Source organism: Tenrec ecaudatus, chromosome 7 (genome assembly GCF_050624435.1).
Source record: "Tenrec ecaudatus isolate mTenEca1 chromosome 7, mTenEca1.hap1, whole genome shotgun sequence".
NCBI classification, from domain to species: domain Eukaryota; kingdom Metazoa; phylum Chordata; class Mammalia; order Afrosoricida; family Tenrecidae; genus Tenrec; species Tenrec ecaudatus.
This window is the reverse complement of record NC_134536.1, coordinates 87,065,846-87,093,745: the sequence shown is the minus strand read 5'-3', so window position 1 is coordinate 87,093,745 and position 27,900 is coordinate 87,065,846. Positions and strand designations below refer to the sequence as shown.

At 38.6% G+C, this 27,900-nt stretch overlaps 1 protein-coding gene across 1 annotated transcript; it reads left to right on the top strand.

Moving 5' to 3' along the window:
- Positions 1-27,127, top strand: CFAP206 (cilia and flagella associated protein 206). The gene is made up of 12 exons (XM_075554028.1): positions 1-108; positions 616-699; positions 2,112-2,202; positions 4,042-4,230; positions 5,894-6,052; positions 7,376-7,584; positions 12,458-12,577; positions 15,278-15,476; positions 16,981-17,121; positions 19,453-19,646; positions 23,290-23,433; positions 26,835-27,127. The coding sequence occupies exons 1-12, from the start codon at positions 1-3 to the stop codon at positions 27,063-27,065; spliced, it is 1,869 nt and encodes a 622-aa protein (XP_075410143.1). The 3' UTR covers positions 27,066-27,127.
- Positions 27,128-27,900: the final 773 nt, after the last annotated feature.

Sequence of the window (27,900 nt, the reverse complement as noted above, 5' to 3'; positions counted from 1 at the left end):
ATGGTTCCCACCCAGGCAGAAAGTGTTATTAAGAATATCATTCGAGAAATAGGTCAAGAATGTGCGGCTCATGGAGAGGTTGTTTCAGAAACTTTGATTGCTTTTATGGTAAGAATGAAGATATTTTTGAATTACTCCTTTATTTAAAATTATTTAAATAGAAAATGTTGAAGCTTTTCTTGATGTCATTCAGTTTAAAGCATATTAATATTGTGTAAGATGTCAGTAAAAATTATTTTTTCAAAGCCTACAAGCATGTCCACTCTGCATTTAGTTTTAGAAACACAACTAATATTTTCTTCCTGTGTAGACAGTTTTAACATGTATTTTTTCTGGTTATGGTTAATATTACTCAATGTCATGACGCCCCTGCTTGCTTGGCACAATCACTGCTTTCAACTTATTGTTCTGTGTGCATTTCTTAGCGCCCTTTTCAGTTTTGGCATCTTTGCTTTCTTTTGTCAATCACTGATGAAAGTTGGGCAATATGGAAAGCAGCTGATTCATCAACCCCAGCGTAAGCAGGATGCAGGTGTTAAATAAATGGAAACACATTAAGCGAATTCCTAAATAATTTGGAATAATGAAATCAGTAAACTCTTTTCTTACTCTCAGGTGAAAGCGATTGTCCTGGATCCAAGTAATGGCTTCCACACGGATAGAACCCTCATAAAAAGTGACGTGCAGAAGCTGGTGAAGGTGATTATCCAGCAAGGCTCAAAGTTGGAATCCTTTCTTTTCAGTACGATATGCATTTATATCCGCTGCTATTGCCGTCAGACGCATGAAAGAATAGGACAGTTATTACGACGATGGTCAGACAGAAACGCGTTAGCTAGCCTTGGAAGAGAACTGAAAAGGGACAGGTGATAAAGTTTCTCGCTTTTGTGGTTCAGGAAGATTTTTCTTTTTGTGTGTGTTGGTTTGTTTGCTGTCAGTTCATTTTAGTTGAAAAGTTTCAAACTTTTTAACAGCACAGGTACATATGAATAAAGTACATCATAATGCAAGGGAAAAAAGTCGTATCCTTTATCTCCGTTTAAAATTATGTGGATGAACTAATCTTTTCATTTGTTAAGTCCGGTTTTAAAGCAGTACTTCTGCATGGATGATCCAGGGAGACAAGCTTCCCTAAAAATCATACTTCCAATCTTCACTCCTGCATTCTCTTCCCACCCCATTCCCACACATCAGGAGAGCAGCCCCTGCTGCAGGTAGGTGTGAGGGTGTTGACGCTAATGCGATTGTCAGCTGGAGTAGGTGAACTGCAAGGAGTGAGGTGACCAAAAAGAAAAATTTAGGTTGACCCCAGAGTCCAAAAGGAGGAGGCAGCGAAGTGAACAGAGCGTTGAGGGGACACACACACACTCACACACCACACACACACACCACACACACACCATACACACACCACACACACCACACACACACACACCACACACACCACACACACACACACCACACACACATACACACCACACACACACCACACACACACCACACACATACACACACACACCACACACACACCACACACACCACACACACACATACCACATACACACCACACACACCACACACACACCACACACACACACACACACACACGGAGAGAGACAGACCAGGAGAACTTCTGAAATAGAAGGTCGAGCCAGGCAAATTTTGTGAGGTGAGGAGGGTAGGTGCAGCAGCTTTTTGCAAAATGCCTGTGAGGTTCACCATCAACAAAGAATGAGTGTTGTTCCGGACTGAAATAAAAGACTAAAGAGGAACGCTAGAAGAGCTCTAGGCAATATTAGATGCTGCATCGGACATTTAGCTACACACCCTAACCAAAACTGTCAAGATTTCTGCCTTCAATTCTACTATTAGCACTGACCATGTGGATATTAGTTAATTCAGGGCAAATCACTTGCTGAAAAATAATTGAGTATAAATATGTATTGCTGATCAGGTAGCCTATAAAGCATGAAGTCTTCAAAGGGAACGATAATTAGAGAAGTAGGTAAATATCATAATCATTGCTTATTTATGAAATTAACTTTAGCAAAACACTTATGAATGGTTTGGGAAATGTTAACCGCAATTATTTGTGGGGTTTCCTTTCCTAGCTCTGTGTGACTCGGCTATTGGATAATAAAAATCCATCCCTGGACACCATTAAGATGCAAGTGTATTTTGATATGAATTATACAAGTCGAGGTAACGCATGTTTATTCATTTTTGATAATTTTTCAAAGGATTTCATATTTCCTTTAGGTAATAAACAATTTTGGGAGGGTGGCAATATTTTGAAAGGTTTTCCAGCCTTGAGAATATAATAATAGAGAAAATAATAATATAGGAATTGCTGAGGGAGAAAGTCAACAGTGGCCTTTGTGAGTATTAAAATTTCATTTTAACTATGATGCCAGAATAATTATGTTTCCAAGTCTATTGTGTTATAACCTTTATGATAGTAATACATAATAATGAGAAATTAAAACACCCACTGAAATTGAAGTTCAAAAGTTTTCATTTGCATATTTTTTTCTTTGTTCTTGGTTTATATTAATATCTTATAAAATCTTAGCTAAATTATGTAACTGTCCATAAAAAGAAGGGATGTTGGGAAGCTTAAGTTTAGAATATTTTGCCTTGTGGACAATTTAATACATGCATCAAAGATGAGTTGGAAACAAGAGAGAGAAAACAAGTTTATCTGTAGACCACCTTGTCACCACTGTATTGAAATCACTATTAATTACTTGTAATTTTTCTTTGTCTTTTTTCTCTCTAGGTATTGGGCTTTTAGTTGTGCTATATATTTAGGATCACATGTCTTATTTTTGTGTTTAATCATGATAACTCTTTAAAGTGATAAAATTATCATGCAATTAATGTAATTATAAGTGACTTTTTCATTTATAAAAGTTACCAGTTGTTTTGTGAAAATATTTTAGTTATGAACTATCTATAGTAAAAATGTTAATTCCTTTGTAATGGTAAATGGGATGTGTCTCCTGCCACATTTAAGTTTAGAGCTCAATAATCATGGGGAGAAGGAGGGATATAGTTCTTGATGTAACATTATAGATTATTGGAATTGTTATTCAGAGTAAACTTAACCAAAACCAAAATAGAATTGCATATATTTGAAGAATATACAACATTTTATATATATGACTTGATAGCAGTGGAATTGGTTTGGTTTGCTTATATAATAAGTATATATATGTTCACACACATATAAACTCAAAATAACTCACTGCCATCAAGTTGATTGCAACTTAGAGTGACCCCATAGAACGGAGTAGAATTGCTCCTGTGGGTCTCTGAGACTGTAAATCCTCAGGAGAGTAGAAGGCCTCATCTTTTCCCCATGGAGCAGCTGATGGTTTCTAACTGCTCACCTTGGCGTTAGCAATCCAGCATGGAACCCATTTTGCCACCAGACCTCCTAACCATATATTTAGAACAACATCCCCATAGCTATGGAATTTATTTTTACATAGGGTACCTGAGATTGTGTGTCTGTAGGAGTAGATAACCTCATCACAAATAGATCTAGATATAAATGTGTGTCTAGACACACTTCCTTTTACATTGTTCTTCTCATTTGGGAGGGTTTTAGCCCTCTCTGACATTAACTAGCTAAAGTGTGATGCTCTAGCTAAAATCTACTGTGTTGTGACAGAAGGAGCCCTGGTGGCTCTGTGGATTAGGTGCTGAGCTGCTAACTGAACGGCCATCTTCTCTGGGGGGAGAGAGGAGGCTGTCTACCCCTGTGAAGACTTAGCCGCAGAGATACTCTGCAGCAAAATTGACTCCATAGCAGTGAGTTTGGCTTTGTTTGACCTTTTGATAAAATATGTCCTCCCTGTGAGTCATCAGGCTACTTACTTGTTGGCTACTGTTTATTTTTATTTTGGCTTTTACACACTAAGAAAATCTTTGTTTTCATGTAGTAGAATTGCCATCTTGTAATCATTTTTCGATGGTCTTCTATGAACAGTATTCTAAATATCAATGATATGGACCATTGTCCTTTTCCAATTTTAGAGGAATTTCTTCAAGAGCATCATCGGGTCCTAGAGTCTAGGTTAGGCCCTATTAGCAGAGAAATTACAGATAACAGATCATGTGCTAGAGAAGAATTGGAGAGCCTCTACCGGAAGATCGTCAGCTATGTGTTACTACGCTCTGGGCTTGGATCCCCGACAGATATCAAGATCGTCAGAGAGGCAACAGGTAAAAAATAAAGCAAATTTTGTGTTCCTTAAGTGAAGAATATGTGATCATAGTATTTTTTTCTTTTAATATATTTAAACATAGAAATGATGGAAATTGAAGTTCCCTTTTTATCTCGATTAAAGACAAAAAAGCAAATGCACAGACAAGAGATAAAGGTTTACCTGGGCTCTTTTTAAACTGTGCATCTACTCTAAAAATTAAATCTTATTAATTTTCTTAGAGCTCTGTGTATCTAGGCCTCTCACACCTCATCAAAACTTCAGAAAAATGATTAAAGACATCAGAGCGCTTAGCTACAGGGGCAACTGGCATCAGAGATTTCATGTTGATGAAAGGACTTGAGTCGGTCACTTCAAATAGATGATGGGACAGGGCACTTGTTTAGCCTCAGGGAATGCTTACCCACTTTCATACCTGAACATGAAGACTCGGTGACTTCTCCAGGCTTTCCCCATACTGGCTTTCTTCCATAATTCTTTTAAAAGTTATTTTTTCCACAGCTCACAACCTTAATTAGAAAACTTGTTTTAATTTGGATGGCCATATATATTTGATGAAGGCTATATTAATAGACATAAACCAGAAACAATGGCATGGTTTTTCAGTAGTCTGGGCTTTGATATACAGATAGCAGACATTCAAGAATCGTATGTATCCCAACCCGAACCCAAACCCATGGCAATACTAAGTCAATTCTGATTCATCGAGACCCTAAAAGCCAGAGTAGACTTGTGGGTTTGGCTTTCATAGATCTTTATGGTAGAAGAAAAGTCATCTCTCCAGGAGTGGCTGCTGGATTCTAACTGCTGACCTGAGGTAACAGTCCAATTCTTTTTTGTTGTTGTTGTTGTAGTAACATATATATAATTTTATTGGGTTCTCTTACAGCTCTTATAACAATCCATACATCAATTATATCAAGCACATTTGGATATATGTTACCATCATTTTCAAAACATTTTCTTTCTACGTGAGCCCTTGGTATCAGCTCCTCTTTCCCCCTCCCTCGCCCACGTTCCACTCTCTTGACCCTTTGATTAATTACAAATTATTATTATTTTCATATCTTACACCAGCTGTCTCCCTTCACCCATATTTCTGTTGCTTGTCCCCCTTAGGGGTAGAGAGGGAGGCAGGAAGTGTGTTGACCATTGCACTGGGCTCCCCCTTCCTCCCCCTTCTACCCCTACCTGCCCTCCTGGTATCACTACTCCCATTATTGTTCCTGAGGGCTTCTGTCCTGGATTCCATGTGTTGAGAGCTCTAGCCAGATTTGTAAGGTAGATCTGGCTGATAGTGGCTGGGGAAGCATTAAAGAACCAGAGGAATATTGTGTGTTTAGTCGGTGCTACACTGCCCCCTGGCTGACGTGTCCCTTCCTTGTGACCTTTCTGTGAGGGATGTCCAATTGTCTACAGATGGGCTTTGGGTCTCCACTCCGACCCCCCTCATTCCCATCGATATAACAGCCCAATTCTAACCCACTATGCCACAAGGACTCCTAGGCTGTTGTATCAATAAACCTCAAAAGGCAAGTCCTTTAACAACTTTGTGCAGAAGAAAGAAGAAGAACCACTTATTTTTATTTATTTATATTATTATTTAAGTTTGAATATCTTTTTTCCCTGCCAATTCTTTTCTTCTTTGTGCTTTATTTTAGCTGCTCTACAGAGTGTTTTTCCTCAGGCTGAGCTTGGGACATTTCTGACTCTCTCTAAAAAGGACAAAGAGCGCCAGCTGAAAGAACTCACCATGATTGTTACTGGAATCCGCTTATTTAACAGAGACTGTGGGAAGGGCGGAGAAGGCCTTGATGACTGTAGGTATATGCATGTAATTTTATAAATCTGTGATGATTTACATGATGAAAATAGTACACATCACACCATTAATATTTGCAGATTTGATCATTCCTGAAAGACTGCTACTGTTGGTGATATACCCAAAAGCCAAACTCACTGCCGTGGAGTCAGTCCTGACTCGTGGGCACCCCACGGGCCAGAGTAGAACATCCTCTGTGGGGTCTGAGACTGACTCTTTACTGGAGCCACAGCTCCATCTTTCTCCCGCAGAGCGGCTTGTTTCAAAATGCTGGCCCCGCGGTTTGTAGCCTAACCCACTGATGTTGTTAGAGCAAAACTGTTAACTTTCTTGCACTGTGAAGCAGGATGGAAGAGTGAATCAGTGAAAGAGATGAGGTGACCTGCCCAGATACCAGCATTCTCAAAACCTTACTTCAATATCTGGAAGGAGTAAAACTCACTGCTTTACAACATAAAATCACCCATAAAAGAAAACAGTTGCTGGTGCGGTTAACGAAGGGAGAAAAGTCCAAGAGGACACATTTGCCAATCTATAAATGCAGGAGTGTCTGTCATGGTGTTGGCTCATTCATTCTTTATCTAGGAGTCTGAACGTAAGCATTCACGAAGGGAGAAAAGTCCAAAGGAGATATTTGCCAATCTATAAATCCAGCAGTGTCTGGCATGGTGCTTGAGCATTCATTCATTCTTTATCTAGGAGTCTGAAAGTAAGCATTCATGAAATGTTTGATCAAAGACCTTCTATTAGAAAAAAACTTACTGAAGAATTGGATACTTCTGGAAGCCCACTAGAAAGGGGTTAATGTCCAGATCAGTGGTCTAGTGTTAGGGTAATTTTTAACCTCTTAAAAATTGCTCTGGAAAGGCAAATATTCGTTCTGGATGAAGACTCAACCCATGGTAGACTGCTCTGTTCCATTTTCAGTATCCTGGTGAGTGTGTTGAATAGCACAGACTTTCCCTCCTTTCTTACAAATAGAGAAGCAGATGTAGAAAGAGAAATTGCGGACTTTCCAACAGTATCTGGTCAACACACAGCGACATAATGCCCAAGCTTCCCTGGTCTTCGGAATCCCTTACTTCAATGGCAAGGCTGACCTGCCCTAACTTGGTTATCTTTCAGACAGCCTCTTTTGTTTGCATCGGAGTTTCAGTGTCCCTTCCATGATGGTGCGGAACCCATGGGACATATATATGCCTTATCATCATCAATTTAATTGGGACAAATAAATGCAATGCTTAAGACATGACCAATCTCTAGGGTTTTCTGTCTCCGTTCTTTGATGCTCCTTTATGAATCTTTTATACCCTTAAAACAGTGCCAGCTATTCTTCATGAAGCAATCCCAGCTACCACTCAGCATATTGATAACCAACTTCAAATTGCTCAGGACCTTGCCTTCAGATACACAGCCATCCTTGAGAAATTAATACAGAACCCACTCATGAGTCAAGAACTTCAGTCATATATGTTAAAAGAAGCACTATTCAACATCCGACAATATGAGATGTTCCTTCAGATCATTTTGGTGAGTTAATGTCACACCATTGGCTTTTCCATATATGGGCAGACCTCAGAGATATTGTGGGTGCCATTTCAGCCTCCATAATAAAGTGAATCTCACAATAAGAGAAGTCACACAAATTTTTGGTTTCCCAGTGCATAGATAACTTATGTTTAGGTTATACTCTAGCCTACTAAGTGTGCAATAGCATTATGAAAAAGGGTTTGAAATACTGTGAGAATTAACAAAATGTAACATAAAGACTTGATGTGCACACATGCTGTTGAGAAAACGGTACCCATAGATTTGCTTAACACCAGGTTGCCACAGACCTTCAATTTGTAAAAATACAGTATCTGCAAGTACAATAAAATGAAATATGGCTTTATGGAACCTCTACAAATTAGGGGACTAAAATAAAACCACCCCATTGATTAGGAGGACAACCTCAAGTTGCCATGGATTTTTCCAGTTTACATTGGATCTATAGGATCAAGGCTCAAAATAGAAATGGGAAAGTAGAATTGTGATTTGGATGAAACATGTATTAGAATGGCTGATTCTCTTTGTTATGCTATTGTATGATGGTTAGCATGCTGTAGTGAAGGAGTGACATTTGGTTGTGGGTAGGTAATACTGGTGATATTTATTTTCATTAGGAGCAAGTGCCTAACACAGTGTTTGGCAGATAATCAACACTCAAATAATTGATGTAATTACTTATTCTTATTGTGATCAATGTGAAAAATCATTTATTTTTTACTTCTGTTGTTTTAAGAACCAGTGTGCAAGTCAAACAAGTACCCCCCCCCAAGTTGGAAAATATTGTTAAGTAGTGGCTTTCCATTTTGTTAAGCAGCAGCGCCCTCTATTTCAGATAGAAACTTATTCAGAATCCTAAAAATAGAAAGCAGGCATCAGGAGGAAGGTGCATTGGAGGGCCCTCTTATAAAGGTCAGGATAAGTGTGGTTCAGGACAAGTTTACTAGCTTCTTGACTCTTGTTCAGTATTTCTTCTTATTGTTTAATTTTTAACTATTCATTCCTCCCCCATTCACTTGCCATAGTTTCAGCTAAAACTGATGATCAGCTATGGGTAGTAGATTTATCAGTATTGTCTCTAAGTTATAAAATATGTCAGTTAATTTACCTGTAACTGAGATATTTTCCTATCTTGAAATTTATGAATATTTTAAAAGTCATGTTATTTGATATAATTTTGTGAAGTATTGATTTTGATTGAAAAAATGTCTCTTGTTACTATGACATTCAGTTTACATAAACCATTATAAAATCCTCCTGCAGCCTTGGTGAGACAGTGGTTTATTTTGTTTTATTTTGATATCTACTACAATGAGCAATTTCAAATATGTAGGAGAAAGAAAGGGGTGGTAGTCAGTCTTGTTGACTGTCTTCACTGAGAGAACAGAATTCCATCCTCTGTGAGCTTTTAAGTTGCAAGCTGCCTGTTGCTTTTATGGAAAGGAAAGTTGTGTTTGACTCATAACGCTTCTTAAAATCTGTAAGACTTTTGAAGAGTCCTCTTCTATACTTACATTTGCAGGTCCACTTATATAGTAGACACACTCTTTTTTCTTTTCATGCAGGTTAAAAAATCAGTTAGGCAGTGCGCTCTCTAGAGAACCCTGTCCAACACAGATAGAATATGTGCCTGTTTTAGACTTGGTGAAAATTGTCGATGAAAGAAAGTCTGAACTTAGAGCTAAATAAAGGGGAAGCACCAGTGGCAGTAACTGGAGCTCACATGTTTTCCCAAGGTTTGACTGCACTGTGGGGAGACAAGATTGCGGGGTGACAGCATAGCCAGAGGACTAAATTTACAGCCAAAAATTCATAGTTGGGACAAGTTTTTTTTCTCAAAATGTTTAGAGTAACTGTTTTAGAATATTACCAGGAACAATATAACAATTCGCAGTGGCTTTGGTGTGAGTGGGCCCTGCAAACATAATTTGAGGAAGAGAAACTCAGAGGATCTTTAATTTTAGATACTGGAGAGTGAACACGTGAAGAATGCTGTCATGGCACGTGTTTTGTTATATGGCTCTGTACCCTGATTGCATGCTCATATTTGATTCTTAAAACAAAACTAGACCTGTGGGGGCAGCAGCCGCTCAGACCAGAGCACCCCCACAGCCATTCAAGCCAGAGCTCCCCATGCCTCACTTACACTAGGGTCTGCACGGTACCCTCCAGACTTTAGACCCAAAACCTTGGAGCCAGTACCAAATCCATGACCCCATAGGAGGCTGGAACTGCCCCTGCAATTTCTGAGATGCACCATGAAGCAGCTGGTGAGCAGCCCGGCATGTAGCCACTATGCCACCGAGGTACTCCAGCCTTCACGCCATGGAGGTCAGGGTCCCCTGCAGGCTCTGTGCAGGGGGCACAGCAGCCCAAGTCTGCGTGGGGGGCAGGGCACATGGGCTCCGATCCCAAGAAGGGGCCAATAGCATTCCATGAAGAACAGGTAAGGGCTCCCAGCTCAAGGCTGTGGAGACTAACTGGCAGCACGGGAGCGCTGCGAGGGCCTAGCTCAAATGTGCAGTGGCCCCAGGTGCCTCTGTAAGCTGATAGGGCTGCCCATCATGTCCCCTAGCCTGTCTCTGGTGCCCCTCAGAGCCCAGGCAGGTTGGTGCTGTGAGTGTGGCCACTGCCACTGTCCCCAAACATCAACCAGGAGACACTTGTACTCACACTAGCTGGTGGAGAGGAAAGTTGGGGGAGGGTGTAGGGGGGTTACACTGCTTTTATGCAGAAGGTCTTTTCTGTTGGGAAGATACACAATCAGATTTTCAAATAAAAGAATAAAAGATAAAAATTAAAAAAACTAGAAAAGTTGGGGGGAGGGCAGAATCTGTGGGTATGCAAAAGACTTATTAATCCAAGGGTGTGGTTGCTATTGTTAGGTGCCATAGGGTCAGTTCTTACCCATAGCGACCGCACGCACAGCACAATGAAACCCTGCCTGGTCCAGCACCAGCCTCACAATCGCTCTTATGTTGAGGTCATTGTTGTAGCCACTGTGTCCATCCATTTCATTGACGGCCTTTCTTGTTTTCAGTGCCCCTCACTTTACCAAGTCTCATGCCCTTCTTCAGAGAGTGGTTTGTCCTGACAACATGTCCAAGTGCACAAGGCAAAGTCTCCCCATCCGTACTTCGTCCAAGACAGATCTGTTTGCCTTTTTGGTAGCACATGATACTTTCAATAATCTTTACCAGCACCAGACTTCAAATGCATCAACTCTTCTTCAGTCTTCTTTATTTATTGTCCATCCTTCACATTCAAATGAGGCCATTGAAAATATCACAGCTGTGTGAGGCTCACCTTAGTCCTGAAAAAAAAAATCATCCTTACATTTTAACACTCCAAAGAGGTCTTGAGATTTACGCAATGTAATGTGTTGTTTGCTCTCTCGACCGCGCCTCCATGAACATTGATTGCGGATCCCAGTACGATGAAATCCTCCACAACTCCATTTATCATGATGTTTCCTACTGGTCCAGTTGTGAGGATGTGGGTCTTCTTTACATTGAGTTGTAATCAATACTGAAGGCTGCAGTCCTTGATCTTCATCAGCAAGTGCCTCCAGTCCTCCTCACCTTCAGCAAGCAAAGTTGTGTCATCTGCATATCACAAGTTGTTAATATGCTTCTCTCCAATCTTGATGCTGTAATTTTCATATAATCCAGCTTCTCTAACTATTATATGGATAGGATATAATGATAGGATAGATAATATATAGGAAAATTAAACAAGAGGAAGAAAAATGCTTTAATAGTACTTTGGGTAAAATTAAAACAGGGTACATGTTATGTTTGTGAAGTCATATTTATTAGTTGGCATACAATAAAATTTTATATTATGATGCAGTTGCTTGTATCATTAAAAATAGTAAAGCATTAAGCTAGATCATGTCTGAACACAAGTATATTTTTTCTCTTCAAATAAATGCCATTCTTAAATACTCTATTGATAAACCGATAAACTAACACCATTTGAACACATATTAGACAGTGTCATAGAAAGGGTAAGAGCTGAACTCTGGTCTCAAATGGTCTGAGGGAGAACCATGATTGTACCTTTTGCTAGTTGAATTCCGGTGGACAGTTTACTTACTCTTTTATATCTGTGTTTTCTCATTTGCACCTACCCTTCTTGCATTCATGAATGTTTGCTATAAGGTGTCCTGGTGGTGCCGTGATTAAGTGCGCAGCTGCTAACCGAAGGTTGTCGGTTTGACCCTGCCAGCAGCCCCCCAAGAGAAAGGTTTACAGCTTGGAAACCAGCAGGGGCCGTTCGCCTCTGTCCCGTAGAGCCTGCGTGCTGTGAGGCCGCACTGACTGGCTGCGCTAGCCCGTAGTAATAAACCAAGCGCTTGCTGATGAAATCGCAGACGTCATCTGTCAGTGTGGATTGCAACTCAATGTAAAGAAAGCAAAAACACTTGCAACTGAGCAATAGGCAGCATGGCACTGGTAGCAAAATAGGTTCCAAAGGAACGCCTTGTTAAATACTCTGAGAAAAATATGAGATATTTAAAGCTATGTTAGAAGGACAACTTTTCAGAAATGAGAATTACACTGAATTGTGTTAACTATTATAAAATATCTACGTACGTTGAAGAAAATACAGCCATTATTTCAAGATATTCATTCATCCCAAAACATTTATTTCTAGAGAACTTTCTACGTGGTGTCACTATGTTCAGCACTGGGGATAAAGTAGGAAACAGTTCTGCTCTCTTCTCCTTAGGGATGCGGGAAAAGGGCGGGGTTTAAACCACATATGATAGGGATGCGGGAAAAGGGCGGGGTTTAAACCACATATGATTTTTATAAAGTTGTTGTTCATGCAAAGTTCACTGTCTTCACAGTCAGATGTAATTACTTGTGCTCGAGAGGTGGAAATGATGACACAGCAGTTAGCAGCTCAACTGGAGCAAGTAAAAATGACTGTAAAGTCAAAAACTGCTGTCCCAACATCACAAGTCTTTGTAAGTATTTGTCACCAACTGTGATCTCTTTAAGGGTGAGCTTTCTTTGAGTCCTGTAAATTCGATTAGAAGCCATTACATTTTTATTTAATTACTAAAATATAACGTTAATTTTATCATGTGGATCCTGTCTTTCGTAGTTTTTTATAGTAATAGTTTGTTATAAATTGAATGGGAAGATTTCCCTTTTATAAACAAATTGCTAAAAATAAATTTTAAAAAATAAATAAATGGCTACAAAAGGAAATGTGGCTTATATAGTATGATCAAGATAAGCCAGTAACAGAAATAAGACAGAGTGCGGTGTTGAACATGTATTCATCCAGGAAGGAGTTGAGGTAAAATGTCACTTCTCTGAAGAGACAGATAAACAAGTGTGCGTCGTAACACGGGGTGTGGCAGATAATAATCATCTAGCTTACCAGGCCAACACTTCTACTTTCTGGGCACCTGTAACTATTTTATGAAGACACGTTTTTCTTCCCTCTTGTGCTCCTTGTCAGTTGCTCCCCATCTCCTCCTCAAAAGGCCAACTGTGCTCTTCCCATGTGGTTTCTAACTCCAGATCTTTGCTGATTTCACCATAATACTTTGTCTTTTCGAGCTGCCTTTGAAATGTTCTGGCCGGCTCTGTTACCTCGTAGTCTGCTCCATTCGCTGTAGCTACTCTGCACGCAAGATTAAGTTTCTGAGTCTCTTCTGACATTACTTTGGTCTTGTCCCTTCTCAATGACATTTTGCTTTCTTTGCCTGTGATATTTTTTGTCACCCGACCACTGATTTGGTCTCAGTCAATAGCATTCACTGCATAAAATCTCTTCTTGAGCTGTCCTTTAAATTCAGACAAGATACATTTAAGGTTCTATTTTGGCTCTTGTGGATTTGTTTTTTATTTTCTTCATCCTGAGATTTATATGATCATATAAATTGGTGCTTTAAAAAAAATTGGTGCTTTGTTCCACAATCAGCCCCTGACCTTGTTTTGGCTGATGATATTGAGCTTCTTTTTCATTTTTTCCCCACAGATGTAATCGATCCGATTCCTGTATTTTCTACCTGGTGAGGTTCACATGCGTAGTTGTTGTTTCTGTTGTTGAAAAAACGATATTTTCAAAGACAAAGTCGTAGGTCTTGCAAAATTTTATCATGTGATCTCCAGCTTCATTCCTATCACCAAAGCCATTTTTTCCTAACTCTGATCCTTCCTCTTTTTCCCCAACTTTTGCATTCCAATCACCAATAATTATCCAAGCATCCTATTGCCTGTTTGAGCCACATCAGACAACAGAAGTTGGTAGAATTCTTTAATTTTTTCATCATTGGCTTTATTATGTAGCTTTGGGGTTGATGAACTCAAGATTAGCAGGAAGATGACGGATTGTGGCTATAAAGGCAAGTGAATTCAAGGCTAACAGTTCAGATGACAACTTACTGAGGACTCCCAGTATTGGCCGGCAGTATAGCAGGCCAATGGCTTAAGTCCAAAGATTCAGATGCAGGATCCAGATCTGCCTTTTCACAACCTTCACTTATATTGTAAGCAGGCCACAACCATAGGAAGCGTCTTTTCAATTGATTGGCTGCTCAAAGCGGATCTCTTTATGGAAGTGACTACATTGCACTAGATCTCGTCATGAGGGATTACCAGGGGCTTAACACCAAACCAGCAGTGGACACAAAACCTTCACTTCACATTGTGCTTTAGGGAGAAGTTTCCATAGCAAATTAGTTTTGCAATCAGTGGTTCATACAAAACTTGTTCTGTGACATTAGTGGTAGTCCTTGCAATATATCAACACTCCCCCCTCTTACTTCCTGAGCCCCGCCATTTCTATTTATTTGGCTTCTCTTCCCCTTCCTGCCTTCTTTGTTGTTGTTAGGTGCCATCAAGTGAGTTCCGCCCCTTAGTGACCCCATGCACAACAGTTGTTCCGGAGCCCAGTGTTGCCCCATGGTGTCAATCTGTCTTGTTGAGGGCCTTCCTTCCTCTTTGTCCCTGCCCCTCTGTTGTATCAAGTCCAAGGACTGGTCTCTCCTGACAATATGCCCAGGTATGTAAAGTGAAGTCATGCCACCCTTGCCTCTAAGGACCACTCTGGGGTACTTCTTCCAAGACAGACTTGTGTGTTCTTTTGGCAGACCATATTACATTCAATATTCTTCACCAACACTGTAAGTCAAATGCAACAATTCTTCTTTGATCTTCTTTATTCAGTGTCCAACTTCCACATGCTCATGAAAGAACTGAAATATCATGTTTTTGTCAAGGCCCTTTTATAATGAAATTTGAAAATACCAAGAAGTAGGAAGCCAAAAAGGATGAACACATTCAGCACCTGTTTTTAAAAAGTAAATCATTTTATTGGGGGCTCTTAAAGCTTTTGTAACGATCCATACATCAATCGTATCAAGCTCATTTGTACATATGTTACCATCACATTCAGCGTATCTTAAACCAAAAGAACTAAAAGGAAAATTCAAGCCTCTAGTTGAGATTCCAAAATTAATTATTTTGAAATAAAATGCAAGTTTATTGTATCATAATTGATGAGCCTAATTTCTATCTAACTTTTGTGACACAACTTCATAAGACGTAAGCTTGGTGAAGGAAGACTTGATTTACAAATGCAATCTGTATTTACTTTCAAGAGCATCATCTATGATTTTATTAAACAGTGGAAAATTTTCTCTCTTCCTCAGCCTATTTTCATTGCACTTTCCAATCTGTGGACCAGCTTTCAGGATGAAACAGTTTTGCTTAGTGTCCTCAGCAATTTAACCATGCACCTGGAGCCGTTCCTGGGCACTCATGAGCAACTCTTTCCAGAGAAAGTAATACAGGATCTCCTTGAGGGAGTGACTGTGAAATCCGACGTGTATCGGATAAAAGAACACATGGGTAATGAAAACTGTCTGCTTATCTCTTCTTGTGGACATCACCTGTAAAATAAAGGCCCTTTTTATTTTAAAATGTAATGTTATATCTTCCCAATGAAATATTAAACATCATAATGCTCATCATAGCAAATAAGGAAAAAAAAGAAAGTGTGTAAATTGAGTGTCTTACTGTCCAGCAAGAGCCATTGCTAACATTAGTGTTAACACCTCTATGGTTGACAGTGATTTTCTGTGCTTATGTATCGATTTTTTAATTGTAGTCATAGTGATACTAATCTTTTGCTCTATTGGTGTGGTAATGGTGGGAAATGGTTAAAGCACAAGACTGCCAAACAAAAGGTCAGCGGTTGAAACCAACCAGCCACTCTGGGAGAATGATTTGGCAGTTTGCTCATGTACAGCCTTCACAACCCTCAGGCGCCGGTTCTTCCTGCCCTGCCCGTTGCTCTGATCTGAACTAACTGGACTGATGGCAATGGGTTATTATTACAAATAACAAATAATGTTATTTCTTTGGAGTGCTATTTGGCCTATATCTACCTCAGATTCAAACTGATGATTTATAAATCAAGACATTTTCCCATTTATATCAATACATGTCTCTCCACCTGGGGGAGATGATGTTTTGTAAAGATACATTTTTATTTGTGCAAAAAAAAAGGTCAATTTTTGTGGTAATGATTGTAAAACTCTTCTTGATATGACTGAACTATTGAATTGTTTGATATTTTAAAAATTGTTAGTCATTTTGCTTATCAAATGTGAAAATGAGCCAACACTTGGAAGAGTTTTTAACAATCTTAATGCAGACTACAAAAATCAGATACCCTGCTATTAAATCAGTTATAAAGAGCCATTTCCTTAACTTACTGTTGAGAACATTTTCAACTATTTCAAAAGCAATAGTCCTAGTGTATAAACCCCATTGTTTACATAACAGCCGATCTCTCCCATTCACCTCCTTATTTACTCTGAAGCAGCAGGAAGTGATCACATACCCTTTTGGAATTGCCTTTAGTCATCTCACTGCCACTGAGCCCACTGCTACCTATGGTGACACTAGGAGATAGAGTCCTCTCTCCTATGGCCTTTGGGTTCCTAGGACTGTAAATCTTTATGGGAAGAGACAGCTTCATCTTTCTCCCATGGAGCAACTGATGTTTTTGAACTGACCTTTGGCCCTTAGCTTAGTAGCTCAGCACAACCCACTGCACCACCAGCACAGCATAACTTCCCTGTATGGCTTTCCCTCTCTGTCTATCACACTTCTGCCATGATGGCTCCAGAAACTTGGGTGAACGTGGACATTCAGTGAGGTCACTGATATTTCTTTGTTTGAATTGCCTTACTCATAAATCTGGTTTTAATGACTGTCATTTTTTTCCAAGTAGAAAAAGTGTAAAGCTATAAAGAGTTATTGTTTACAATGAGCTACTGCTGTTTTATTTGGGAAGTATAACCTTTTTATTGATAAAGTTTTTTCTCATACTCTTTTTCCACTTTAGAAGATAAAATACAATTTCCAGATTTCAGAAAATTGGAGTGGCTCTTCCCAGAAACAACAGCAAATTTTGATAAATTGCTGATTCAGTATCGGGGATTTTGTGGCTACACATTTGCTACGAAAGATGGTCTTCTCCTTCCAGGTACATAATTGGAAATAATATTTCATCCCTCACCTGATATTGTTCTATGAAGTACTTTCATTGTTTTTCACTTATTAAGTTTTAAAGCTGAACAAGATCAGGCGGTGACCTGGAAGAGGAGCTGCAAAGACCCGGACAATGTCTTGGTCTTGGAGGCCCTGGTGGTGGGATGTTGGCGACCAACATCAGCAAGAAATGATAGTCCAAGAGATAATACATCTAATGCAGGATCCAAGTATTTGAGGAAGTATTACTATAAGCACGTACTATCCCAGAGTAATTATTTGAAAGGGCAACACTAATTTTGACTGATATGTTTATTCAAAATATTCTTTGTCACTTTATAGTTATATTCTATTCACACGTAATAGAATTTCTCTATAAATCAAACCCCCCTAAGGAAATTTGCAACATTTTAAAAATAAAATTGCTCTTTAATGGCTGTTTTACTAGACTTTTCCCCAAATGAAGAAGAAATCAGAAAGTGAATTAGAAATGATAAGACGCCTGCAAGATTTAGAATGAAAGTGGGGTTGACAAGATTGTTTTCTTATTTATCTGGTGCCAGTACACTTTGTCCTTTTCCTATTTTTCTTTTCCTATGTTTCAGTTGAATATTGCTTTAATCTCACTACAAGAAATATATTGAAATTGGGGTGTACTGCCCCTATGTGTAAATAAAAATAATCGAAAAACTGAATATAGATGGCATTTCTATTTTTTATTTTAATGCTATTAAGAAGGCAAGGCAATCATGTGAGAGATGCATGCAAAAACCCAGGTGTGGGTGAACCACCGAGGCAGCATGATGTGGTTGGAAAGGCAATGGACTAGGACTTAAGAGATAGTGGTTTCTAAAGTCATTCTTAGCATTAGTGACCAGTCTCAGGCATTCTCTGAACCTCAGTTTCCTCATTAGGAAAATGAGAAGAACCAACCAGGAGGCCGGAAAGGTTTCTTCCTGCTTCCACAAAGAAAAATGGAAAAGGTCTTCCAGTTTTGCCCTGAATATGCTAATCAAGACCATCTGCCCATGGGGACATTGATTTCTGTGCAGGATCAACTTGCATTACCTAACAGGAATGCTACAGGATTTCCCTCTCTCTTTCTGAGACTGTAAACCAGGCTGGCAATGTGGCTTACTGTCAGAGTCAAGTTTAGATGCTTGACCTCATTGCCTACCACACTCTGATTTGTTCACTTCATTGCAGACACGCTGCATTCTTGCTGCTCGGGGCTGTCCCATGTCTACTCACATCTCTGAGCCTTCGCTTTTGCTATTCCCTCTACTTGGGAAGTTCGCCCCACAAACAGCTATATGTCTTGTTCACTTTTCAGCCTTCACCGACCACCCTGTTTAAAACAGCAATTGCACCCTCCTACTTGCACATGTGTTTAACCTACTTTGTTTACGTATTTGTGATGCTTTTCTTGACGATTTTGTCATCTGTTCCCACTGAGAATAAGGGCAAGCACTTTGCTTCCTTCTATATCCTGTGCCTGCAACAGTACCCGAGCCGTCCCACTCATTGTCATCGAGCTGATGCTGACTCCGAGTGACCCTGGAGAGTAACACTGCCTTTGGGGTTTCTGAGACCTGACCCATAGTGGGTCAAAATCTATGAGGGAATAAGCACCTCAGACAGTTTTGCTGTTTTCTATATAATTCCCACAAACTACATACACCAGGTTTGAGTATTCATTTTTATGTGGTAGTTGGTGCAGTGGTAAATATTTTTAAACAAATTATTTAAAATATGTAATATAAATTTGCATTTTGGGAGAAAGTTGTATTTTTTATTTCTTATAAAGATAACATAGTTTACGAAACTCTGAAATTTTATATCAAATTAAATTTTAATTAAAGTAATTAAAATTTAAAATTAGAAATTTAAAAGATTTTTAAAATACATTATATCTGGATAGTGTTTTTTTAATATAAAATGCTATTGGAAATCATATAAAACCACTACCATCAAGTTGACTCTGACTCATAGAAATTTAACATAGTGTTTCCAAGGCTATAAATCTTTAGCTGGGAGAAGATATCCTCATCTTTCTCTCTCAGTGTAGTTCATGGGTTTCAACCTTGTGATTAGCAAGTCAATGCTTTCCTGAAAATGCTATAAAAATAAATATGCAAATAATTAATTTAGAAGAAATTTTACCTAAAATATGCATCATTAAAAGTCACTCGTAACATTTTAGCAAAATAAGAACACAAGGGATCTGTTAAAAATTGAGTGCATAGAGAATGTCTCTGTGGGTAAATTGGAAACATAAAATCACTTAGTATTTCATACCTAGTTCACTATTTTGCTCAATTTTCAGGAAATCCAGCCATTGGGATTTTGAAATATAAGGAAAAGTATTATACTTTTAATACCAGAGATGCTGCATGCTCATTTTCAGAAAATCCTGAACGATATATTGATTTTATTAAAGAACAGGCCAAAAAAAATGCAGAGTTAATTCAGCTGCTGGAACTTCATCAGCAGTTTGAAACCCTCATTCCATATTCACAGGTAAGCAATGCTGGTATTCTAAAATTTCATGACATTTAAAATACGGTGAAGTAAAAAGTTATGTTTTGTTGTAGAATGGTTAAGTGCAGAAAGAGACATTGCCAGATGAAAGTCTTTATAGTTTATCTGAAAAGGATTCATCTCTCAAGATAGAAATTCATGAAATTCTCAGAGACTCATGACTCATCAGGTCAAACTGATGAATGTACAAATCAGAATAATAACAAAGAAAAAGCCCTTATTTAGTTAGGTAATTGAAACTGTGAGTAATTGAAACCAGAGACTGTGGCTACAAAGACATTGTTGTTGTTGGGTGCTGACAAGTCGGTTCTGACTCATCAGGGCCCTGTCTACAAACGCAACACAACACTGCCCAGTCCTGAGCCGTCCTCCTCACAGGTGGGATGGCTGAGTCCAGCAGTCACTAAGTCAAACCCTCTTGTCAAGGGTCTTCCTCTTCTCACTGCCCTTTTACCAAGTAGAACCCCTCGTGGTGTAGTGGTTACAGGTTGGACTGGAATCACAGTCCCACAGGAGTTGGCTGCTCAGCTGTTTGAAACCACCACCTGCTCCTCAGGAGAAAGAGGAGGCTTCCTACTCCCATCTAAAGTTGCCGAAACCCACAGAGGCAGCTCTGCCCTGTGCTGGAGGGTCGCCGTGAGTCGGAAACGACGTAGTGGCAGTGAGTAGTATTTCCTGACGACATGTCCAATGTATACGACACAGAATCTTGTCAACCTCCCTTGTAAGGAGCATTCTGGCTGTCCTTCCAAACCAAGACGACTTTGTTTATTCTTCGATATTATTTGCCAGCACCGTAATTCAAATCCTTTGATTCTTTTTTTTGGTTTTCCTTATTTATTGCTCAGATTTCACAGGAAAATGAGGTGGTTGAAATTACCAGGGCTTGCGTCGGCCACACCTTGGTCCCCAAAGTGACCTCCTTGCTTGTTAACATTTTAAAGAGATCTTGTGCAGTAGATTTGCTCAATGTCATGTTATTTGATTCTTGACTGCTCTTTCCGTGAGCACTGATGGACAACCTCAGTCTTTTCTGTTTATCATGGCGTTATCTATTGGTCCCATTATGATGATTTCAGTTTTCTTTACATTGAGTTGTAATCTTGACCCACGTATAGGTTCCACATGAGAGCAATTAAAAACAAACAAACAGACCCACTGCTAGCAAGTCAATGCTGACTCATAGCAACCCCCTATGGGGTTCCAAGACTGTAACTATTTGCAGGAGTAGAAAGTCCAGTCTTTCTCTCTCAGAGCTGCTGGTAGTTTCAAACTGCCAACCACGTGGATTGCAGCCCAATGCAAAACCACTATACCACCAGAGCTCTTGAGAACAATGAAGTATTCTGAAATTCCAATCTTCTCAATCCAATAGTTTATTATGATCCAAATCTTTGCGCATCACAAGTGATTTTGTTCATAGCCCATATGTCAGAAAAGTTGTGATTTATAGATCAACTTCAAACGTGTCCTACCACCTGTGCTGAGCCTTGTTTCCTACTTGTTAAATGATCACTAAATTATCTTGCAGATATAAAAATGATTGTGATTAAGGTTTTACTCTATCCATTAGTTAATAAAGGAACTAAGCAAATGTTAATACCAGTTCAGAAGATAATCTTAAGAACAGACACATGTATGCAACTTCTCCAGTAAAGATTTACAAGCCCCAGAAACCATTTGTATCGTGGGTCACTGTGAGTCAGAGTCAACTTGATGACAATGGGTTTGGTTTGGGGGTTTTCACGTATTTACAGTTTCCAGTGTTGTTAGAAAACGGAATGACAATGAGAAACTAGAATCAGATAACCAGAAGTGATTTGCTATACGTAGACAGTATATCCTACTGAAGCACATTTCCCCCTTACATGCCTACTCTTATTTTTCTCCTTTATTTCTGCTTATTTAATCTCCCTCTGTGTTGTCATGACATTCAATAGCATTTGAAATGAGTTTTCTTCCTCTAAAGTCTTATTTGCCACTTATTTATATAGTATTATTAATAAGCTCTTCGGCATGCTTTTATTAACAAAATAATAAAATCCTTCTAAAAGAATTACTATGAGTTGGCATTGCCTCAATGACATCAATTTATTTGATTGTAAAATCATTTAGAAGGCAGAAATTAAAAAAAATTTTTAAACATTTTATTAGGGACTCATACAACTCCTATCACAATCCATACACACATCAACTGTATAAAGCACATCCGTACATTCTTTGCCCTCATCATTCTCAAAGCATTCGCTCTCCACTTAAGCCCTTTGCATCAAGTCCTCTTTTTGCCCCTCCCTCCCCGCTTCCCCCTCCCTTGTGAGCCCGTAATAATTTATAAATTATTATCTTGTCATATCTTGCCCTATCCAGCATATTCCTTCACTCCCTTTTCTGTTGTCCGTCCCCCAGGGAGGAGGTCACATGTAGATTCTTGAAATCGGTTCCCTCTTTGCAGCCCACACACCTTCTACCCTCCCTGTATCGCCCCTCACACCCCTGGTCCTGGAGGTATCATCCACCCTGGATTCCCTGTGCCTCCAGCTCCTATCTGAAGGCAGAAACTTTCTCTTCTGTTAAATGTTAGCCTCTTAGTAATTTTCTGTTGCTTGATTTGGGTAAAGAAGCTAATCTCAAAAAAAAAAAAAAAAAAGAAAAGAAATTTGGGGAAAGTGGGAAGATGCCATTATATTTTAATTTGTTTTTTTCTACACTTTAAAAAAATCCCCTCATATTATACTTAACCTTAAATAATACATTGTTTAATGGTATTTTTAAAATATTATATGCCATCTATGTAAAAAAAGAAAGAAAATGTTTTGAAACCGACTGTGGTAGCAATTGTACAATACTGTTTTATGTGATTGATGGAATGTTATAGTATATTTAAGGGCTCCCAATAAAATATTTTAAAAAGAAAAAAAAAAGAAGTTAATCTCTTCTTATTCTACTTCACTATTACCCTCCTCATTCTTTAAATTTCTACCACCCCTACTAGCAATTTAGGCATAAGTTGCATAATCATATCTTAGTTTCGCCTGGAATTATTGAAGACAGGATGAGCTTTTGGCTATCTCAGTTGAAAACTATATTCAACTAAAAATATCTCCTATGTTCTAGTTCAATGTTACAACATGACTTTAGTACTGTAAGAAAATGTGATTTATAGATAATATTTAATAGCTTTTAAATTTCCACCTATTTTCAATTCACTTATGCTGTTAATTGTGGAAATCATGGAACGGCATTTGATTTGAAAATGAATGATGTTAGATTATACCTTTGAAAATAAACATTTTACATTGAGTTTACAAAATCGGTTGCAGAGCCATGTTGATAAAAATAAGTACCATATATATTTATTAAAGTCTAAACTGACCCAAATATCAGCCGACGCACCTAATTTTACAAAAAAACTGCATAAAAATGTGCCTAAAAACTCAGCTTATTCATGAGTATTTTTGGTAAGTCTAGCTCACTATTAGAAAGATATTTTTGCTGGTATTTGTAAATAGGCTCTGTGCTAAAAATGATTGTTTTTCAAATCTTTTGTCAGATTTACCTAATTAATTTAAGATGTCAATAATGCTCTTATTTTACAAATACTAAGAATATCCTATTTATTTAGGTGAAGGATGTTGACAAGCATTACATAAAGCCAATTACAAAGTGCGAAAGTAGCACACAGACGGATACACACATATTGCCACCAACTATTGTGAGATCATATGAGTGGAATGAATGGGAGCTAAGAAGAAGAGCTATCCAGCTGGTTTGTAATGATGTTTGCTGGAATTATTTTTAGTTTGGAGGATTCTAATGTAGATTGGGTAAACTAAATTGTAAATATAAATGATCAATTAAACTAGAGAGATAAAATAATGAGTTCTAAACAGAGTTCTTCGCTAACACAAACTGCAATATCAAATGGTGAGCTTGTGCGGTAGGAATGCCCTCTGCCTCTTAGAGAAGAAGTCCAGAAGTGCGGCTATGGTTTGTTGTGCGCCCCAAGATGCTTTCCACTTAGCACCACCCGTGTAACTGACTAGAGCTGGCCCATAGAGTGAGCCTGAAGGGACAAGTTTTCCAGGTCTTTCCCCACAAAGTTACTGTGGGCTTCAAACCAGTGACCTTTCAGTTAGCAGCTGAGTGCTTAGTCATTGTGCCACAAGGGATTCTCAGCATGAATCTCATATGTATATATATACTTATACATATAAGTATATACTTACATGCCTAATCTTATTTTTTCCTTTATTTCTGCTTATTTAATCTCCTTCTGTATTTCCATGACATTCAATACCATTTGAAGTGAGTTTTCTTCCTCTAAAGTCTTTATTACCATTTTTCTTATTTGCCACTTATTTATATAGTGGCAATTATTAATAAGCTCCTCAACATGCTTTTATTAACTAAATCATGAAATCCTTCTAAAAGAATTACTATGAGTTGGAATTGCCTTGATGGCAATCAATTTATTTGATTGTAAGATCAAATATGCTTATATGAAAAGGCTTCAAAGACCTTATGGAAAAATGGAATCAAAGATAATGAAGTTTTTCCATGAACTTTTAAAAACTTCCTCTTATATTCAAACTAGTTTTAAATCACTCCCAGCATCCTGTAATCATTTATAGTTTACCCTGTTAAGGAACAGACTGTTAGCCCTGTAATGTCACAGATAAGATCTCCCTTCACATCAACATACTTTCTCCAGACACTGGGTTCCCCTCCTTCTTCTGATTCGTAGTTTTTCTAATCACAATAGGTAACTCACTGCCTTTGAGTCAATTCTGACTCACAGGATGACACGTGTAAGTTTCGGAGACTGTAACTGTGTCCAGGAGTAGAAAAACTCATCTTTCTCCTGAGGAATGGCTCGTTATTTCAAGCTGCTGACCAATACATAAACTGAAACCCAGTGCATAATCACGATACCACCCAGATCTCCTAATCACAATAGTTACCTTCCCTTGAAGCCCTGTCTTCAAAACCCTCACCCCTACCCAAATCTGGAAATCTTCAAACTCAACCTTTTAATGAATGTTAAAATTTTCAACAAGATATGTTTATAGTATGAATGAAAAAAGTCTTACGTCTGCTACTTCTTCGTTGAATATTTTATCTTTATCTTTAACTGAAATCGGGTGGGAAATAAGTGAATCCTACTCAATGAGAACAAACCGAGTTATTTACTTAGAGCTTTTCCTACGTACTTGGCAGAGACTGAAAGGCAGGCAGAATAGTGGGAAAACTTTCTAGTGAAAGCAAATTTTGTTAAGGCTTCACGTGTGTACTGCTTGGAGGTTGGTGCATGGGAAAATTAGAGGAGGGTAAGCGAGAAGTGGGCCTCTTTGGGCATGGGTTGGGGGCACTTACCTGGCTTTCTCTGGTTGGTCCTGAGTTGGAGACAGGGAGAGGATCCGCTTGCATTTGCAGTCTCTCATAGGCTTTCCTTTCATCACAACTTTCCTCTTGCCATCCTTCCAGGTGGCCGTCCACCAGTCTTCTGATTTTCTGAGATGAGGAAGGATTACATTCTGATACATCTTCCAGAATATTGGTCCATAACTATTTCATCAGCCACCTCTTCTGCTGTTCATGAACCCCCTTCCCCATATTGCTGTTATGTAATAAAGTTACTTGGGTTCATCAGATGTTTATTGGGACATAAACAGATAATGGTAGACAGATGCATTCTGCTACTTTGTTCTTCAAGAGCTAATAGTCTAATAAGTGCTACTGATATACTGAAATCTTTACTTACCTCTTTCTAGATGGTATAACAGAAATGACATAAAAATTTTACTAAATTGACTTGGGTGACATATTAAGTTGGACTTGAGATACAAATAGAAAAGAAGAGGGAGTAATGGATGGAAGGAATATGAAAGAGGCAGTAGCACAGATGTGGGATGGAGGTTGAAAAGAATGAGGCTATTCATTGGGTCAGAATTTCATACTGAGTGAAACCCTCTCTTCCAATTTCATAATTTCTACCTCATTTTGATTCCCATCTTACAAGCCTAATTATCCTTTAGAATTTTATCATGTAGACTGCTCACTCCCCAAATACTGCCACCACACCCTATTCATAATTAAGGGAAAGCATCACTTTTCCAGATCTTTGGCAGGGCCTCAGAGGAGAAAGCTTGAGAACTCACTGAGAATCTGTAGCTTAGTCTTTCACTGCTGGGTGTGGGGACAGATAAAGTTGGATACGGACCCTGAAAAAACAACCCAGAGTAGCAAAGTGAAGATGTTGAGGCAAGGAATTCCAAGAACTTGAGTTGGAAATGGTATGTAGATGCTTACAACTGAAGAGTTGATCGGTCATTTGACCTTTATTTGGTAAACCTACATATTTGCCTAGGTTAGAGTGTCCTAGAATAGTTAAATTAAACTACAGAAGACAGAAGAATCGCAATGTTACATTAATGTAGACAATAGTATATGGAGGGGAAATAGTTTCAGTTTCAATGACCTGAAGTGTCAAACTGTGAAGTGCTTTCCCTGACTCCAAATCTCTCCTTTGCCCACATAGTTTAACTCCTCCTGAGACTTTTCTTGGCTTTTTTCATCTCCTCAGCAACTCTTTGTTCTCTTTTTAAAAATTCATCACAATACTCAGCCTGGCGATCTGTCTCAATGTTATGAGACACATCTCAATCAATCTCATATGTTTACTAGTGATCCATAAATGAGTAAGCAAATGTAGGAGGTAAAAATATAATCTGAAAAGATCAGAGCTTTTTAATAATAATTAAAAAATCTGGGACAAAATCCATCTCTTGAAAAACAGCCCTCCCCCCAAAAACTCCCTAGCAATCTGAATTAAAAAAAATAATGCAGTAAGATGAAAAAGGCAGGTTGTATGAATCTGAAAGTATAAGGAAGGAAATAGAAGATTATATTAGCAAATAATTGAGTTAATTGTAACTCCAAACTGGTATGCAATGTTTTAGATCTCTTTTCCTGCTTGTCAATAAGGATATCTTTGTCTACATTTTTATGTACACGTCTAGAAGTTCCTAGTGTTCTTCTTTTTCTTATGTGTTATATGCTATGTTACAGGACTAATTTACTCATGAATTAGCCAGATATTAACCTGATATTTCATATTATTTGTGCATTTAGGAAATGCTGATTCCTGTTTATTTTCTTTCTACATAGGCCAATTTGCGCCAGAAGGTTACTCATTCCATGCAAACTGATCTGAGTCACATGAGAAGAGATAGTTGTTCACAAGTGTACCTTTCAAAGGATGCTAGCACCCAGTCCAAGAAAGAAAACAGTACCTGCGTGCCTCGGCCCCAGATTTTCATAGCTGGTATCCGAGGGGGACAGAGCAAAACCACTCATGGGGTCAAGGTGAACTTAACCAGAGCAATCGATGAAACCTAGTCAGAGACAGCATTTTAAAAGTAGATATACCCAATTATGAAGAATGGCACACAGTTAATTTCATGGGCCTGGCATGTTTCATTGGTTGCATGGATTTTTATTGGGTTCTCACTTATAGCCACTGTCAAACTACTACAGGAAATTAAACAACTGTTTTACTGTAATACACTTATCATTCTATTAAAATTGAAAGATAAAACTCTGTTCATTCTTCTTCATTTGCTAGGATAACATTGCCACCATTAAGACAGACATTATGATTCTGTTTAGATAGTTAATATATTTTAAGATTATTACTAGAGCAGAAGAAATTACTTCTACAATTATATTCATGTTAAAAATGAACATTTTCCAGCTTGGGGAATATTTTCCATTTTGTTTGCTATCAAATGTTAACATGCATCCAATTAAAGTCAATTAAAATTCAGATCACTCAAGAGTAAAAGGATAACAGAATACTTTCACATAGAATGAAAAGATAGTGGAATTTTTGCACAAACTTCTTGAACCCCTTCGTAATATTATCTTACTAATTTGGGATAAGTAGAGCAAACTTCCAGATGATGTTTTAAGAAACCTAAAAATTTTACATTGAATTCGAGATTTTTAAATCCTTGCGGGGAAAGGTCCGGCTATTTGGCGAGCCTTGGTTATCATCTGATGTGGTAACTGGCCTCTGAGGGAGCTAGTGGAGTGCTTCCAGTTCTCCCATCTAGCCCTTGCAGGCCTCCCTGTCCTTCTCTTGCCCTTGTCTTGGGACCCCTGTTGGAGTGCCGTTGGTGCCTGCACAGTAGAACTACTCCACAAGGTGTTCCCGGCTGTGACCTTTTGGAAG